Source organism: Lissotriton vulgaris, chromosome 4_1 (assembly GCF_964263255.1).
Source record: "Lissotriton vulgaris chromosome 4_1, aLisVul1.2, whole genome shotgun sequence".
NCBI lineage: Eukaryota > Metazoa > Chordata > Amphibia > Caudata > Salamandridae > Lissotriton > Lissotriton vulgaris.
The window spans coordinates 1,955,074,793-1,955,092,626 of record NC_141691.1 but is presented as its reverse complement, the minus strand read 5'-3'; the positions used below and the strand labels follow the sequence as shown (position 1 = coordinate 1,955,092,626).

The 17,834-nt window shown below is 49.5% G+C and overlaps 1 protein-coding gene across 1 annotated transcript in view; it reads left to right on the top strand.

Annotated features, from left to right (window-relative positions):
• Nucleotides 1-17,834, top strand: part of LOC147724750 (uncharacterized) — a 427,049-nt gene that overhangs the window by 173,240 nt on the left and 235,975 nt on the right. Inside the window, exon 12 of the mRNA XM_086966280.1 lies at nucleotides 15,001-15,099. Within this exon, the coding sequence (XP_086822406.1) occupies nucleotides 15,001-15,099 (99 nt within the window). The remainder of the gene's footprint in view (nucleotides 1-15,000; nucleotides 15,100-17,834) is intronic.

Below are 17,834 nucleotides of genomic sequence, written 5' to 3'. Positions count from 1 at the left end.
ATTGTAATAAAGAAAGGTCACATGCCATAAACCAGTGTATAAGAGGCCAGGCCTCAGAGAGGCTGTTAGAGCACCTCGAGACGATACCTTGTTGTCTGATCTGACGTGTTCTGCTCCGTCGGAATAAAAACTTCTGTTTCCTGTCTTCTGGTCTCCGGCGCCTGCCTCATTGCTTGGTAAATTTGAATGGTACAAGGGCGGTTAGCGCCGGGCAAATCTTGAGAAAGGTCCTAGCCCTACCTTTTTCCACAATTGGCGTCCCAAAGCGTGGGGCCCATCAGCGACACGTGGATCCAGTGGGAGAGGTCCCGACGACAGAGTGAACGACTGCAACGATCGGGAAGAGCTCGTGTCCGATAGACCCTCGTCTGACAGCCGATCATCCGACCTTCACTAGTTCTGAACAGACCTCTCTCGAGTGATCTACGGTCCTGACTGGGAACCATCAGGAGTGCCACGAACATCACGAAGGAGAGAGGACGATCGGGCGCTGGATCCAGAGGACAGGAAACCGTCCATGCGGTCCGGGTAAGGTCGTGTAAACACGACGAATTGAGAAAAGATTGTTTTGTTTGGATAATACTAGTATTACGCTTTGTTGAAACCTCTGGAGATTCGCTGTCTGCAAACGGAGAAAACAACAGGCTCTCTCTTTGCAAACAGTGAAGGATAGGTAACGCAGACTTTTGTCCCCGTTGTAACCCGTCGTGCCTATCTTCCTCCCCCACTGTTTCCCGAACTGTCGTTCGTGGATTATTGTCTGGAGATTCTTTGTCTGCAAACAGGGAAGAACAAGGTCTCTCTTTGCAGGTAGAGAAAGAGTGGGTAACGATAACTTTTCGTGCCCACTTATTCTCCCCACTGATTGTTTGATTGACCGATTGTTCGGTATTGGTTCGTTTGAGGTATTCACCGCCGGCAAACAACGGAGAATAGAAATATTCTGTCTAGTCTTTGCCCGCCGTGATAAGATAGGTAGTGCAGACTTTTGTCCCCGTTGTAATCCGTCATGCCTATCTTCTCCCCACTGGTTGGTAGCCTGTTTAGCCCGGACCGCTTATTAGAGATGAACCATCCGGCTCCACTGGAGGGCACCCCTAATAAGGACATGTTCACTAAGTATGGACTAGTCACTATAGCTTATACTAAGTTATGGCATAAATATACAAAGAAGAACCCTGAAAGTCAGTGGCCACTGATAGGTTCCTTTGATGATCATAAAATAAAAGCATTAGAAATAGCGCTCCAGAAAAATAAAACTACGCCCACTATGCTCGACAGTATCGGCATGTGGCGCAAAGAAACGGAACAACGAAAGAAAAGAGAAGAAGCGAAAATAGGGAAAGAATTACGAAAGGCAGCCCACCTAGCCGCAAAGCAACTAGAAGAGGAAATAAAAGAAAGAAAGGAAGCTACACAAAACCAAGAATCAGGGTCGACAGGCCAATGTCCTGTTAGGACCCCCTCTGCGCTCTACCCTGAATTACCCTCCAAACAGCGGGCGAATGATGAGTTACTACTAGGTCCCCCAATCATCTACATGCCCCCTCCGTATGCCCCCTGCCAACAACACCCGCAGGCCCTAAGTGCAAACGAGAACAACCTTGGCGCTAGTGCACCGGCCCTCACGGCCTCCGCACCAGCCACATTAACAACTTCGTCAGACGATCCCGAGGCTAACAAACAACCACCAGCCAGACCAAATAGGTTGAGCAAAAATGAACGGGATGGGATCGACAAAATAGCAAAGACATTAGTGGAACGAAGGGAGAACGAAGATTACACAATGAACATATATAATTCACAAGCCGACAGCCACAGACGGCATTTCATCTTGCGATTCAGCTACCACACCCTGAACGCATATGAAGATAGGTATCAAAGTAAGGGTCCCGCTAAACTAACAACGCTGTATAGGAAGATTGACGTTGGAGATGGGACTGAATGTGAGGCGACGGAGCTCTTCATGCAAATGCTTGAGGTCCTCCGCCACCTCACGGAACAAAAACCAGAAACCAAGATTACAGTCCCTGAAACGACCTCAGCAGAGGTAGCCAATACTATGATGCCCATCAGAGAGGCGGCCCCTTATTGGATCCCGCCACGTGGCCTGGGAACAAGCGATGATATTAATCATGCTGATGCAAAAGGGAGAGTTGTGTATAATTGGGTTTACCAACCATGGGATCGACAAGATATCCTAACCTTTAAGCAAACTCTGCCCGATCTGAGAAAGAACCCGACAGCATTCTATACCGAATTAGGCACAGCCTTGGGTTCGACGATAATGACTTTAGCGGACATTGACTTGTTCTTCGGGTTATGCCTGCCAGCTGACGTGTGGAAGCAAATCCGGAAGGCTGACCACACGGATCTGTTTGGACATACCTGGGACCAACTCGGTAAACTAGACAGACAGCGAGAGCCAGGAAGGAAACCAGTAAAGGACATACTGGAACTCCCAGACAAACTAGTTCAGAAGTTAAAGACACTGATCCCAGAACGAAAGGTAGACTGGTCGATAGTCACAGCCTGCCGACAGAAACCCCAGGAAGATGTGTCAGAATACTTCTCCCGATTCGAGACGGTGTTCTCCGACTACAGTGGCCAAGACATGACCACCGCAACCGGACAGCACCTGTTTGTACAAAATTACGTAAAAGGCCTAACACGAGAAGTCTCCCAAAAACTGCAGACGAGTGAGAGTAGTTGGGGGGCCTCCAAACCTGCAGCTATCCTCCAGATGGCTCAGTACTACGAGCATCAAAAGAATGAGAATGATAGGGCGTCCGAGAAAAAGAAGAAGGATTTAAAAGAAAGGGTAATGATAGCCCAGATACAAGGTATAGCGGCAGGACGGGAACCCCAAAGAGGGAACTACCAATCGACCACCCCCAGAAATCTACCTCCTAAAGATCACACCCCAACACCCCACACTGGACGTAGAGACATTAGCAACGACCAATGCGCCTTCTGCAAAGGATTTGGCCATTGGAAATCCCAGTGTCCGGTTCTGCTAGAGATGAATAGAAATAGGGACACCAGGGATGTGGCAGGTGGTCCAAGCAATAGAGGACAAGGACGAGGGCACACAAACGACACCAACAATGACAGATCAGGGAGATTAAACACATTTGACCGTCCCCAACAGAACCAATATCAGCTGTCCGAAGGTGAAAATGCCCCCGACTTTGCATAGGACTGCCAGGGGCAAGGGAGGGATCCAGTCGAGCTCTGTGTTGACCAGCAAGGTCCTTACGTCACCGCTAAGGTCCTGGGTACAGAGTCTCCATTTTTGGTAGACACTGGGGCGACACGTAGTGTGTTATCGAACCGACTGATTCCAAGGGCACCCTTGTCTGGCTCACACGTTACATCGATAGGTTTCGATGGAACGCCCTCCACTAATCCCCTGTCCGTACCTATCACCTTTGACCTAGAAAACAACACCACCGACGCGACATTTCTGCTCTCCTCCAACTCCCCTGACGCCATTATGGGCATTGACTTACTGAAACATTTCCGAGCTACCATTAGGTGTTCCCCGGATGGAATCCGAGTCATCCTGTACGACAACCCAGGCATGCCCAAATCCTGCCCCTCACGACACATGTGCCCCATAACTGACGCTGACCTGTCCTTGCTTGATACTCTGCCTCCGTACCTATGGGCCAAAAATGACTCTGATGTGGGACGAATGATGATTGACCCCATTCATATAACTGTAAGACAGGACGCTATGCTCCCGAAACTCCCACAATACCGGATATCTCCCGAGGGCGAGAAGGCACTGGTAGCGATTATTCAATCTCTGGTGGATGCAGGAGTGGTTGAAGAGGTGGTTAGCAACGTCTGCAACAGTCCAATCCTACCTATTGTTAAGAAACAAGGTGAAGGAGATGAGAAAGCGTACCGCTTCATCATCGACCTGCGAGAGATTAACAAAGTGGTTGTACCCCAATACCCCGTGGTCTCAGACATCACCACCATTCTGACCCTCATCCCGTCCACTGCCACCGCCTTCACTGTTATCGACCTTAAGAATGCGTTTTTCTCTATCCCCATCCATCCAGACAGCCGTTATCTCTTCGGCTTCACTCTAAAATCCCGCTCGTACCGATTCTGTAGAGCTCCCCAGGGGTACACTGAAAGTCCCAGCATTTACAGCCAGGCCCTCAAAAGGCAGCTGGATGCCTTCCAGCTACCAGATGGAGTGGTGTTGATCCAATATGTCGATGATATCCTTTTGGCAGCCGACACCACCCCACTGGCAATCACAGCCACTGTCCAACTCCTACACTTTCTTGCAGACAATGGCCACAAAGTTTCCAAAAAGAAATTACAGTTCTGCCAGCCACAAGTGACATACCTAGGCCATCTCCTGTCCAAAGAAGGGAGAAACCTCACACCCGACCGAATCCAAACCATCCTAGACACCCCTGTCCCAAAAACACAAAAGCAAGTCCGCTCTTTGGTTGGCCTAACTTCTTTCTGCAGACAGTGGTTACCTAATTACAGCCTCATTGTGAAACCACTACTTGCCCTGTTGACCAAAGATGTCCCCTCCCCGCTTCCTTGGACCACTGAGTGTCAAGCCTCCTTTAAGGAATTACGGGATGCACTCTGCTCAGCACCCGTCCTCGGAACCCCGGATTACTCCAAACCCTTCTCCCTCTTCACCCACGAAAGGGGGGGATGCGCATTGTCCGTCCTAACTCAATCGATTGGTCCTAAGCAGCGCCCTTGTGCCTACTTCTCTGCCACTCTTGATCCTGTAGCTAGAGCTTTGCCTGCCTGCCTTCGAGCAGTAGCTGCCGCTGCTGTCTCTATCCGTCAGAGTGAGGGAATCGTACTTTCAAACTCCCTCACCGTGTTAGTACCCCATGCAGTCGACACCCTTCTGAACCAAACAAAGACTCAACATTTGACTAGCGCACGACTGACAGGGTATGAACTGACGCTACTTGCACCCCACATCACACTAAAGAGATGCACGACTTTGAATCCTGCCACATTACTGCCCCTGCCTGAGAATGACCCCGACGTTCCTCCCATCCACGACTGTGTGACCCTCACGGACGAACAGACTAGGAGTAGGGTTGATCTCCGAGACACTGCTTTCACTGACCCCGATGGAGAGCTATGGGTGGACGGCTCATGCATCAAACTCCCAGATGGCACCACTTCAGCTGCCTATGCAGTTACGACAGCCCGAACAGTAGTTGAGACAGCCTGCATCACACAACGATCTGTCCAGGCAGCAGAGCTGATAGCCCTCACACGAGCATGCATCATAGCCGCAGGGACCACCGCGAACGTATATACAGACAGCCAGTATGCCTTCGGAGTGGTCCACCATTTTGGGCTCCTGTGGAGGGAGAGGGGATTCCTGACGTCTCACGGCACCCCTATCCTCCACGGAGATCTAGTCTCCGCCCTGATTGAAGCAGTTCTCCTCCCCAAACGATTAGCGGTGATCAAATGTCAGGCACACAAAAGGGTGACAGACTTAGTCGGACAAGGGAATGCACTGGCCGACATCACTGCACGAACCACAGCTGAGAATAGGACAGTAACACGCATGTATGTGACCAGGTCACAAGCAGAGAAATGGACTGACGCAAGGGAAATGATCAGAGACATCCAGTCGGCCAGCACCCCCCACGAACTGACTGAATGGGCAGGGGTGGGTTTGAAGGATGATGAGGGCTGCTGGCGAACAAAAGATGCAAACAAATGGTTGCTACCTGACTCATACCTGATCCCCATACTGACAATGGCGCATTCCCCCGCACACATAGGATCTGCACCCATGATCGAACTCATTTCCAAAGTCTGGCACAACGACAAAATCCCCGACTCGGCCAGGCGCCTAGTCCAGCAGTGCCTTATCTGTCTGCAACACAACCCCGGGAAAGGAACTGTGGTACCCCGGGGAGGGTTTGGGACCCCCAATCACCCCTTTGAGGTCCTTCAGATGGACTACATCCAACTAGAGAGATGCCAAAGCCTGAAGTATGTACTAGTCATCGTATGTGCCTTCAGCAAATGGGTAGAGGCCTATCCAACCCGTGACAACACTGCCATGACTACTGCCAAAGTACTACTGAAGGAATTCTTCCCTCGCTATGGCCTTTGTCGAGTTTTATGGAGCGACAATGGCCCCCACTTCATAGCTGAGGTTATCCAACTGATCCTAAAGGGGTTGGGGGTGAAGCAAAGGTTTCATGCGGTCTTCCACCCCCAATCCGCCGGTCTGGTGGAACGCCATAATGCCACTCTAAAGCTGAAATTGTCAAAAATAGTGGCCACCGCTGGACTCAACTGGCCGGATGCCCTCCCACTGGCCTTATTATCGATGCGTTCCACTCCCACCAAGCACCATTTGACCCCCTACGAGGTCGTGTTTGGGCGACCGATGAATCTCTGGACTGCTCCCAAACCGACCTCCATTCATGATGTCCCAGACGTCCTACTATCTGATTATTTGTGCAAATTAACTAAAACATTGTCTGTCATTCATCAACAGGTGCAGCAGGCCATCCCCGATGCTTCCAGGGGCCCCGGCCACGACATCCAACCGGGAGATTTCGTCCTAGTACGAAATTTCCAGCGGACCAAGAGTTTTGGAACCTCGGTGGACGGGCCCCTGGCAGGTGCTGATTACCACCCGAACGGCGCTTCGAGTGGAGGGGAAGAAGCACTGGCTGCACGAGCATCATTGCCGGAAGGTCTCTGCGAACCTGGCCACGACAGAAAATGTCAGCACCCAAGAAGAGCTCCTGAGCAAAGATCGACCAATATTGGACTGTTATCCCGACACTGAGGCACTCGAACTTGCAAAATTCTCTGATCCCACTGTGCCGTCCAGGGAAGGGTATTTCCTGCGTCGAAAGGAGGGAGTTTCGGCTAAGTAGGCCACGGACCAAGTTGAATCTCAGAACGGTGACCTAAGCACAATAAAGGGTTACCGGGAGAGAAGCTAAACGAAGTCTGTGGTTCTGCCCACTACCGAGCCCCCTTGAAGGTGATGGAAGCGCCAGATAAGAAGATGATGGAAGCGCCAGATAAGAAGATGATGGAAGCAACAGGAAATACCCACTACAGAAACCCAAAGACTGACAATTTGCACAAATCAAAGACAATCGCCCTCTTTATTGTCCTCCTCTTCTGCCTCCTCCTCATGACCTCCTTCTGGATTCTGGAGGAAAGCACTCCAGCTCACGAGGCATTGCTACCTACTGCACAACCAACACCCCTGAAAGAACATCACCTAATCTCTCTGTCGCCTCAGCTGCGAGAAAGGCGCAGGGAATTCTGGAACAATTCCTTCGTGCAACTGTTGCACCAGCACAACCTTGCTGCAAATGTTACGAACTGCTGGATCTGCGGGTTGCTCCCGCATGCCACTGGACACTCCATCCCCTTCATCCCTTCTCCTTTCTCAGTTCACGGCTCCTGCCTCGCCTGGTTGATCCTCATGCAAGAGAGCCACAAGGACAACGCCACTTCCGGCCAGACAGTGTCGCACTTCTACTCTGGGTTCTGGCTGAACAAAACCGGAGAGACTTCTGCTCCCCCGTGTCCTGCGCTCACAGGCGCCACCTTCCTTAAAGACATTCCAGCCAAAGAACGTGTTGAAGTACAGGTACTCCACAATACAGCTAGATCCACCTTCTCTCATCTGCAAAAACAAACCACCGCCACTCTGACTGTGGCCCTGTCCGTTATCAATGTCACAGGTCTTGTGTGCCTAGAAGGCCAGGGAACGCAACTGGTGGGTCACAGTTCCTGCCGAATCACCAGAACATTGGACTCAGTTGACCCCCCTTCTTTTGTTGCTTCTCCAAATATGTACTTTGTGTGTGGCACCAAAGCTTACACCTGGCTCCCGAAAGGTTGGAAGGGTACCTGCTACATTGCCTTCGTTCTTCCACCCACGTATGTAGCCCCTGCCAACCATCACCGGCAGAGGCGTGCCGATGACATTGGACAAGCCGACTCCACTGGAGCACAGTTCCTAGATGCAGCAAAGGGACTTGTTCCTCTGTGGGGCCCAATGGCGAACAGCCGCGCTATCCGGCACCTGACCCAGGCAGTGGAAACAACGATCAACATCACCGCCGGCATCCTCGCTAACAACACGGCGGAGCTTCAGGCGGTCCGCCTTGTGACCCTCCAAAACCGCCTTGTCCTAGATGTGGTCCTAGCCGACCGAGGAGGAGCATGCCGCATCATCGGATCTAGCTGCTGCACCTACGTGCCTGACAACTCGCCTTCCGTCTACAAGGCAATTGAACACCTCCACAGACTTTCCTCGGAGGTTCACCAAGAACAAGAAGGATGGTCGCTTGGAAGCTGGTTTTGGGACACTTTGAGGAACTGGGGTTGGAGGTTGTTTTCCTTCGTGCTGATACCTGTTGTGATATTATGTGGGTGTTGCTTGGGTATTCAATGTCTACCCTCCTTGTGCAACTTCATTTCTAACTGTATGTGCCCAAAGACTTTGGACTTCCGAAATGAGCACATGAGTCCCCTCTATGAAGTAGAGATACGTGGCCTTATGGGGATAAATCCAAACTGACAAGTTGGCGAGACATGTTAAAAGGGAGGACTGTGGAATTTTAGTTTGCCAGATCTGAATTTCAGCAAAGGAGCCTTCCTTTTAGTAAGGTTTTGATAGGAGGTTCCCCTGCCCTGTGAACATTTTGAAAAAGATTAAACCAAAAGTGCATTCAAAGCACAATTTTTGAATAAATTAGCTAGAATCACTAATGCATTGAAAAGTTACTTTTCCAGGGCCCTATGTGCTGATTTGGGTAAAGGACAATACTGGGGTTTGCCATTTTTAACAGAGTCTATGAGTTCAAAGATATAACTTTTTCATAACTTATGTGACAAAATAAACCAAAATGCTGGAAAACATGCTAAACAGATAAACTGAATAAAATCATGCAATACAGTTGAATGAGTAACTTATCACTTCCAGTGGCCTAAGGGGTTTGGAGTTCATAAAGGTATTACTTCAAAAGCAGGGTGACGTTGGTGGCAGTGTGCAGAGTTAGTTTCACACTGTCAGTCACAAACATTATTAATTAATCAACTGGTAACCCAAAGCAGCCCTCACAAGTTTTGTTAGACCAGCCCCCATACAGTGCGTGATGACCTGACATAAGCACCCAGGCCAGAACGCATGGAAATCTCACACTGTACTCAGACCAGGAAGCATGGAAATGTCAAACAAAGGCACCCAGGCCAGAAAGCATGATCCCGTCACTCAAAGGCATGTGGAATTTTAGTTTGCGATCTAAACATCATCTGCGCCAGCTTGTCACCCACGTACGACGTGTACGGCAGCCATTTTAGGTATCATGGTCACTCTGCCCACGATCGACCGCCAGAGCGCCCTCTGACCCAGCAAGCATCCTCCGCGCACCCTGGCTCCCCCTCCCTCCCCCTTCTGAGCATAACCCTTCTGCATGACCCTGTCCTTGGGAGTCACACCAGCGCCTGACCAGCGCCTCCTCTCCCCCCATGAATGCCCCTCTGTTGATAAACCTTCCCTCCGCGCTCAATTGTCCACGCGACATGAATACCACTCCATTGATGACCCCTTACCCCGTGTCCGACTGTCCACACAGGTCCGAGGCCATTGCCTAAGCCGGGAGATACCATTTGCTGCCCCTCATTGTATGGAATCGCCCCCCCCCCCCTTCAAAGGACACACTGTTGATCAGGGCCTCCCCACCCCCTGGGATATGATCAGGCGCACACGTCCTAAGACTTGGCGAAACACTCAGCTGCGTGATGACCCCCTCCTCTTATCAGCGGGTTGAGGACCTCTATTGTGAAGGTATATGGGGGTGGGATTGACACGAGGATTATGGGGACGTCTTTTTCCTTGTTTCACAATGTTATGATTGTAATAAAGAAAGGTCACATGCCATAAACCAGTGTATAAGAGGCCAGGCCTCAGAGAGGCTGTTACAGCACCTCGAGACGATACCTTGTTGTCTGATCTGACGTGTTCTGCTCCGTCGGAATAAAAACTTCTGTTTCCTGTCTTCTGGTCTCCGGCGCCTGCCTCATTGCTTGGTAAATTTGAATGGTACAAGGGCGGTTAGCGCCGGGCAAATCTTGAGAAAGGTCCTATCCCTACCTTTTTCCACAGGCACCCAGGCCGGAAAGCATGGAAACATCAAACAAAGGCACCCAGGCCAGAAAGCATGGTCCCGTCACTCAAAGGCACCCAGGCCGGAAAGCATGGAAACATCAAACAAAGGCACCCAGGCCAGAAAGCATGGTCCCGTCACACAAAGGCACCCAGGCCGGAAAGCATGGAAACATCAAACAAAGGCACCCAGCCAGGCCAGAAAGCATGAAAATGTCAAACAAAGGTACCAAACCCAAGCCAGTAGCGCTGGAACAATTTTCACAGTGTTGGTGCTGCACCTGCCCTAAATGTTACATCACTGAAGAAGGAAGAAGTAATATGATTGTGAAAATTCCAAACATCACAATAAGAACAAACAAAGCAAAGGAGCCTTGCTCATTCTGGCGAAGGTGGTGAGGGTGTGTTGGTTAGGTATGTTGCAGTGGAGCATTTTGAATGTTTTCAAAGAAATCTTAATTTCCTAAGCTTTTTATGTACGAAACACATCAATACCTTGTTATGCTAGGAATGATGCACCTCCCTCTAGCTCAGCCTAACCAAAGGTCTTGATGCAGCACAGAATGACAGTGTTAGATTTTCTGCCTGCATGGAAGCAATCGAGAAGCAAGGATGCAATGGCTGGCTCCACTAAAACAATTTCAAGTTCCTAAAAGTTCATTGCGCTGGCAGTCACATTTTAATCTTAATTTTGAGTTGGCCTGCGATTTCCTCGTCAGGGGACTATCACAACTTTGACAGGTTGAGAGCAATGGCCCTGAAAATTCTGATGGTACTATAGTGTGTTTATGATTCAAAAGAATGACACCTCTAGTGCACAAGTAAAAACTGCACTGAAACAAAGCCATTACTGCCTAGACCCCTGCTTCACATTTACTGAACTTTGGTTATCACAGATCACATACCATCCCACACTTTCTATGTGTCAGTGTATTCAAGTAATCTTTCGATAGGGCTAGGCCCCCTTTAAAGGGTGCTGGGTAACAATTACAAGCCGTGGAGAGTGGGGTCCACCTTAGCTCTGGCAGAATGGTTTAGGCTCAGCTGATGAGTTCACATCAGTAGACAGATGCACATTTTATTAGAACTTACTGTATTGTGCTGTACTAGCGCACAGTACTTTTCAGGAGCCCTCAGCCGTGCAACATACTTGAAGTCGCACTTAACTCGCCAGGGACGGTGGGGTGACTTGGGTCAGTGGGGACGGAGATAGTGCCACTCATAGTTGTTGAAATGCCACTCATAGTTACACTGAAATTCTGCAAATGTCACACTTAGCAATCTGAAACCTTGGCAGCTATAAGAAGAAACTCAATCCCAATAAGAACCAGTATTCCTCCATCCAGAAAGTAGGGCTGGGACAGAGTCACCCATAGGCCAGAAGATACCCGCCCTATGGGTATTTCAGAGGCGAATGTCCGACGTATGACTGTCTGCTACAGACCCAGCAGTCTTTCAGAGCCACGAGCCTTAAATCTCAGTAACACAACAGAAGCCCAACTTCTGGGGACACTTCCAGGCAGCCATTCTGTTTACCTCTGTCCCATGCTGTCAGCACTGGCCTGGACATGTCATATTGCATGCCTGCCCACCCTTCTGTAGGGCGGCCTCTGATTGTACAATGCACCTGATATTAGTTTCCCCAACTTTACTGGTTACAGATTACTTGAGTGAGATAGGGAGGGGCTCTTGGGAGACTGACAAAACAAAAGTCATGTAGTGAAATGTTCCCAGCTCGAGCCTAACACAAGTGCGCGGTGCATACCCCACACCCAATTGCCGTTTAATCTACCTCACCCCGCAGCAGCCCTGTGCCCACCCTAACTAATAGACTTAAGCCTGCAGGTCAATGATAAACGAATCTCCCCCGCCCTGCCTCGAGCTCGCCTTTCCTCTAGATAAGGGGGTGGCCTCAACAGCCCATTTGTCGGCTACAAGGACAGCCAGTGGGGCGCTAATGGGACAGCTAATGGCTCAAGTACCCTGCCCAGGCTGAGGGCATGCCCAGGGTGACCCCCGCAGACGGCCTGCTCCTCAGTTTTGGCGCAGTGCAGAGGAGGCCGGTGCCGGAAGAACAGGTCCCTGGTGCAGGCGAGGACGTGGCTCTTCACACTGTCCTGGGAACCCCAGCTCGGCCAGGTAAGGCCTCGTGTGAAAGTAGGGGCGGGAGGGACTTTCTAGGGATCTCCTGCGAATAATAAAAGAAGATAATAAATGTAAGTTAAATGTTGGGGGAAGCAAGCGCAGTAGTAGGACAGGCCGGGGGTGAACATAGTGCTCAGGCTCCGGGGGCGGTAGTGACGACTAACTTTTGATTCCTCGGTTCCTGGGGGGGTTGGGGGGGTTTGCATGCGGCAGACGACTGATTGACTCAGGAGGAACTCATTACAATTTAATAGCGGAAAGACTGAGGTAGTATACTGTTCTTCAGGAAGGATGTCCAGACCTTTTCCATCATACTTTAGACTCACACCAGAGGAGGAACCTTCAATACCGATCAGGAAGGTTCACAATTTGAGTGTGATGTTTGATGACGACCTCCAGATGGAATCTCAGGCAAGAAAGAGTGCCAGTTTTTGCTTTGCCTTAATCCGTTTGTTACGGAAAATACTCCCTCTACTTCCTAAAGAGGCTCGCTCTCTGGTGGTACGTAGTACTGTGGGAAGCAGGCTGGATTATTGCAACTCCCTCTACTTGGGGGCCCCTGCTTATATTCTTCAGGGACTGCAAAGAATCCAGTCTGCAGCAGCTAAACTGGCTCTTGGCAGGCTACGGAGTTTTTCCTCTACCCTGGCTTTGAGAGAGCTACACTGGCTGCCGATCAGGGAGAGGGTCCATTTTAAGACTCTCTGCTTGGTCTTTAGAGCGGCGCATGAACTAGGTCCCATTCCTCTTCAGAAAAGGTTCACACGGTATCATCCGACAAGACAGCTTCGCTCCTCTAATGCATGCCTGCTGACGATTCCCTGGTTTAAACGCTCGAGGTTAGGAGGTAGGACATTCAGCGTGGGTGGCGCACAGCTATGGAATGAACTCCCTCTGAGCCTTAGACAAGCCAACTCCTTGCTAGAGTTCCGTAGGAACTTGAAAACTTGGCTCTTCCCTAAGGCGTAAGCCCAGCTCCTCCATCCTTTTCTGCTGCGACCTTGTTCTACTCTGGTCTAAGTCTGTAGTCTGAAGCGCCAGGATACCCGTAGGGTGACAGTATGCGCTATATAAGTTCCTAATCAAATCATGTGAGCGGTGTCATGACCTACCTCAGAGACCTGAACAATTACAGACACTCTCTTTAGCAATAGATTGGGCGTAGGGAGGAGGCTGAGGTGGAGCATTAATTTTTCTGGGGTTCTTTTGTCCACTAATTGTCTGAAACTCAATGCGGGCAGGGAGAACAGGGACCGGTGACTCGGGCAGAACACCGGGCAGGGTCCAGTTACAGGCTAGATGCACAGGGGATGCCTGTTAACCCACCCCCCACCTGCTGCATCCTAACATCGTCTCCACGCACCTGTTAGTGCACCCCTGCTGCCTAGACCTTGCATTATGGGGCCTGTCTCGTTGCTTCAAGTCTCAGAGACTGGTTGCTCCCCTCGGAGATGCGGCCGTGCGAGTATGCTGGGGCGTGGTGGCAAAGCAGCAAATGCACGCGCATTAAAATCTCAAAAAATATCTGCGCACAGCGCCGCATGCTGCCTGCTGCCGTGCACATCCCCAAGCCCCGCAGAAGACCGTCATCACTAAAGCCCTTCCCATGCCCAACTCAGTGTCCCGCCCACTGGGGGGTAACACTGAGGCGCAGCAGCTGCATTCATTCAAGAAGTCAGAAGACATTCATCAATCATTATTACTGACTGAAAAATACAAAGAGTACGTGAGAAGATGTTTAACTGGTGACACTCATGTGGTGTGAATGAGTCATGAAGCAGAACGTAAAGAACGTAACACTACAGTAACAGCAGCGCAGCACTTATTGCATTAAGCAGCAGTCTGTGCCACGTAATTACTATAAAAATCAATTACGTGCACTAAACAAGTGTAGACCCGGCCCTGATAATTAAGTGCCGGTGCTAAGCACCGGCAAGCCCCGGCACAAATTAAGCACTGGACTATCCGCTTCTCGGGTGGTCTGACTGACGGATTACGAACGCAGAGGAAAGACCATTGCAAGACCGCCGTCACCACCGACATTTGCCACTACTGTGCGGTCAATGGCAGGTAGCAGTGCAGGCATGTGGTCCGCCATCCAAATTACCACTTGTCTTTCCGCTGACCTTATTCTGGCAGGGACACCGCCTTGCACGAGGCAACGGAAAGGCATGTAAATTGCTAAAAATATTACCCCAGTGTGACTGTGTGTATACAATTAATAAAATACACAAATACCCCCAACTGGCTGGGATGACGTTCTGGTTCTGTCCAGCGGTCAGTAGTGTAACCCTGCTTGACTCCGCCACGTGCAACCGCCAGCCCTGTGGGAAACTCCTAGTACGGCGGGCAGAATCCTGCCGACTCAGTAGCGTTTACAGAACCACAGCTGTGCCAGCCTGGCTGTTCAACCGCCAAAGTCCTGGTGCCTAAATACAAAATGGCCACCCCTTAGTAGACATATTTAATACCATCAGAAACCTAAAAAGATGTTTACAAAATTGACAATTGATCTCCAATAATTCAGCAATGTTATTATATTTAACTGCATGTGTTATATGCGTACACTAGCGCATTCATAGCCTCCATTGATTTATCAAATGTTGCTTGGTGATCAGGTAAGAATGTGGCATATATTTAATAACATGAATATCATTGAAGATTCGATTGTTTCTTTCTGGCAGAATGGGGAGACAGCTATGCACATCGCAGCGCGGCACGGCAACCTAAAGATGATCATTGCTTTGATCGAAGATGGAGGAGAGCCCACCTGGCAATCAAAGGTAACTGCTTGTCGAATCTCTTCAACTCTTGATACTGCTCTACTTCTCTGCAAACAGCTCATCCATGCCACCAATCTCACTAGAATCACAGTGTCCCTTCTGAACAAAAAGATCTAGAACTAGCCACTGGTTGACAAGGGAGGAAATTGAGAGCTGTTGATTGAACCTAACAACAGAATACACTGTTATGCCATCTGCATGTATACATAGAGTTAAGGATATAACAACTTCATTATTTTAGGATATTAGACAATCTCTTAGTATAATTAAATAGGTATCCCACATAATTTTGGAACTGATCATTCTACAGTCATCCGAAATCAATTCAGTCATCTTAGCAACTCTGTGAAGAAACTGCAGATTTCTTCCCTGACAAAATGTGTAAACATTGGACGTCTACCACCCCTAACAATGTTCCTGCTCCATCTATTGCACTGAGTATGTAAGCTAACCACTGACTTCCTTTATTAGAGACATCATAACCAATAATCGATGAACTTATGCCACTGCTGTCTCTTGCAGATCTTCAGGGTCCCTGTAAAACCCATGTCCAGCGAAGGTCATGTTGTCTCTACTTTGTATTTGCAAAAATTGGCTTCTGTCCATCTCTGAGAACCCACTAACTCAAGGTATTTCCCTAAAGGAGTGGAATTAAGCAGTAGTGAAGCCCCTTCTATAAAGAAATGCCACCCTTTCGTCAGATGACCAACATAACTTTCATCACTACCCTTACTGGGTAAACTGCCAGAAAAGGTGGTGGTAATCCAAGTACATCATCATGTGGAAACTAATGGCATCCCTTATGTTTCCAGGTGGGTTTCTGCTCGGGGTAGAGTAAAGAATTGGTAATTCTGTCAACTTTGAATAATTTTAGAAGGCTTGTAGATGGAGGTGGTGTCAATGTATTTATTCTATTAGATCTATCATGGCATACTCCTATGTATCAGAAATCTTGGTTTCTCAGGCACAGTCCTTACATGGATTGGGATATTTATATCCAGTAGGACACAGGCCTTTGAAATGCTGTCTCTGAAACTAGAAGTCATAAAAATTATGTGTATAATATATAAATATATGTATATATATTTATGTGTGGGTATGTATATCTATATATATATTCACTGAACAAAACACAGGTTGCAGGGACATTATAGTTAGAAATTAGCATTTAAAAAACCTTAGATATTCACGGGAAAAAAAAACAAAGGTTACAGGGACGTTATAGTTAGGCTGACATTTCACTCGTACAAAACCAGAGAAATTCAGGCGCTATAGTTAGGTGAGCTAACTTTAACGCACACCCCCACAATGCACTGCTTATGACCTCACATATTACATAAATCATTTAAAGAAAAAGAGAGGGGGCAGCGCGGCCCCCTTCCTGAGGCCGATTTCGGCCCCAGGGACCCCATCCCCTGGGGCTAGGCTTATGTTTTAATTTTAATTAATTAAGGGAGGCGGGGTGCTTCCCTAGGCCATTTTCTGCTCTGAGGACCCCATACCCCGGGGCTTGGCTATTTCATTTTACATTTTTTGGTTATTTTAAGGAAGGGGGGCAGCACGGCCATCGTACCTAGGCCGATTCAGGCCCAGGGACCCTATCACCTGTGGGCCCAACAATTTTTGCCCCCCTGGACCCTTCCTCATTGGGTACTGCGGTGGGGAGCCTCAAGACCCCCGCGGGCCCTGATGGCCCCCTGCCTCCTGCGGGAGCCGACATTGCCTTTGGGCAGAGGGTGCTGCTAACATGCAGCTCTCTCTGCCCATAAGCAATTCTGCTTCGCTACAATGCTCTCGCCTCCATGAAGTGAAGCAGTGTTTCCTATGGCTTGGCGGGAGCAGTGCTCCTGCCAAGCCTTAGCAAACTGAAATGCCCCGGTGGTGGGTACACTGGGACATTGCTGGAGCTGGCCCTGGGCAGTGGCAGTTCCCAGGGCAATTGATGGCTCCTGGAAGGGTGTCTGCAAAGGATCCCCACCGTTACTTAATTTGTGCCCTTGGGAGGTGGTGGTGCCCAGGGCTGTGGGGGGGTCGGGGGGGCTTGAGCTCCCTACACTTTACTTTTAAAAATAGGGCCGGGGAGGTGGCAGTCCCAGGGGCTGTGGGAAGCTGCATGGACCCCCGCTTTGAAGATAATTATCCCCGCGGAGGTGGCAGTTCCCGGGGCTGTGTGGGGGGGGGCAGAGCCCCCTCACAAATTTTCTTAAAGACTTCCCGGGGTTGCTGGGGTTGTGTAGCCCCATTCAATTTATGCCCTGGGGATGTGGCAGTCCCGGGGGCCCCCACATGTCATTGTTAAATTGCCCCCCCCCGGACTTTGCCCACCCGGCAGCTCCAAGGAAACGAAGTGAGGGAGACCACACTTCATTAGTTTTAAAAATGTCAGATGGATTTGTGGATCCAATACGAATCCCGCCAAAATGTAAAACAAAAAATACTTTTTTGGGCCCTGGGAGTCTCTGTGTGACTCCTGACCAGGCCTAGGGGGTAGGGTGTTTTTACCCTGCTCCCTTTTCTTAATTTTTAACCTTTTTTCATGTGACCGAATCACAAGATGGCTGTAAACACTTCCTGGTTTGAAGTGCTGGCAGCGAATCAGATCTCAGGCAAGAGATCCGGAGGGTTTGCGTATTCTTCACCCCCATATTTGGATAATTGAGAAATATTTACATTTCTCAGGAACTACTAAACAGATTTACACCATTTAACAAAAACAGTGTTTTCTGAACCAAGAG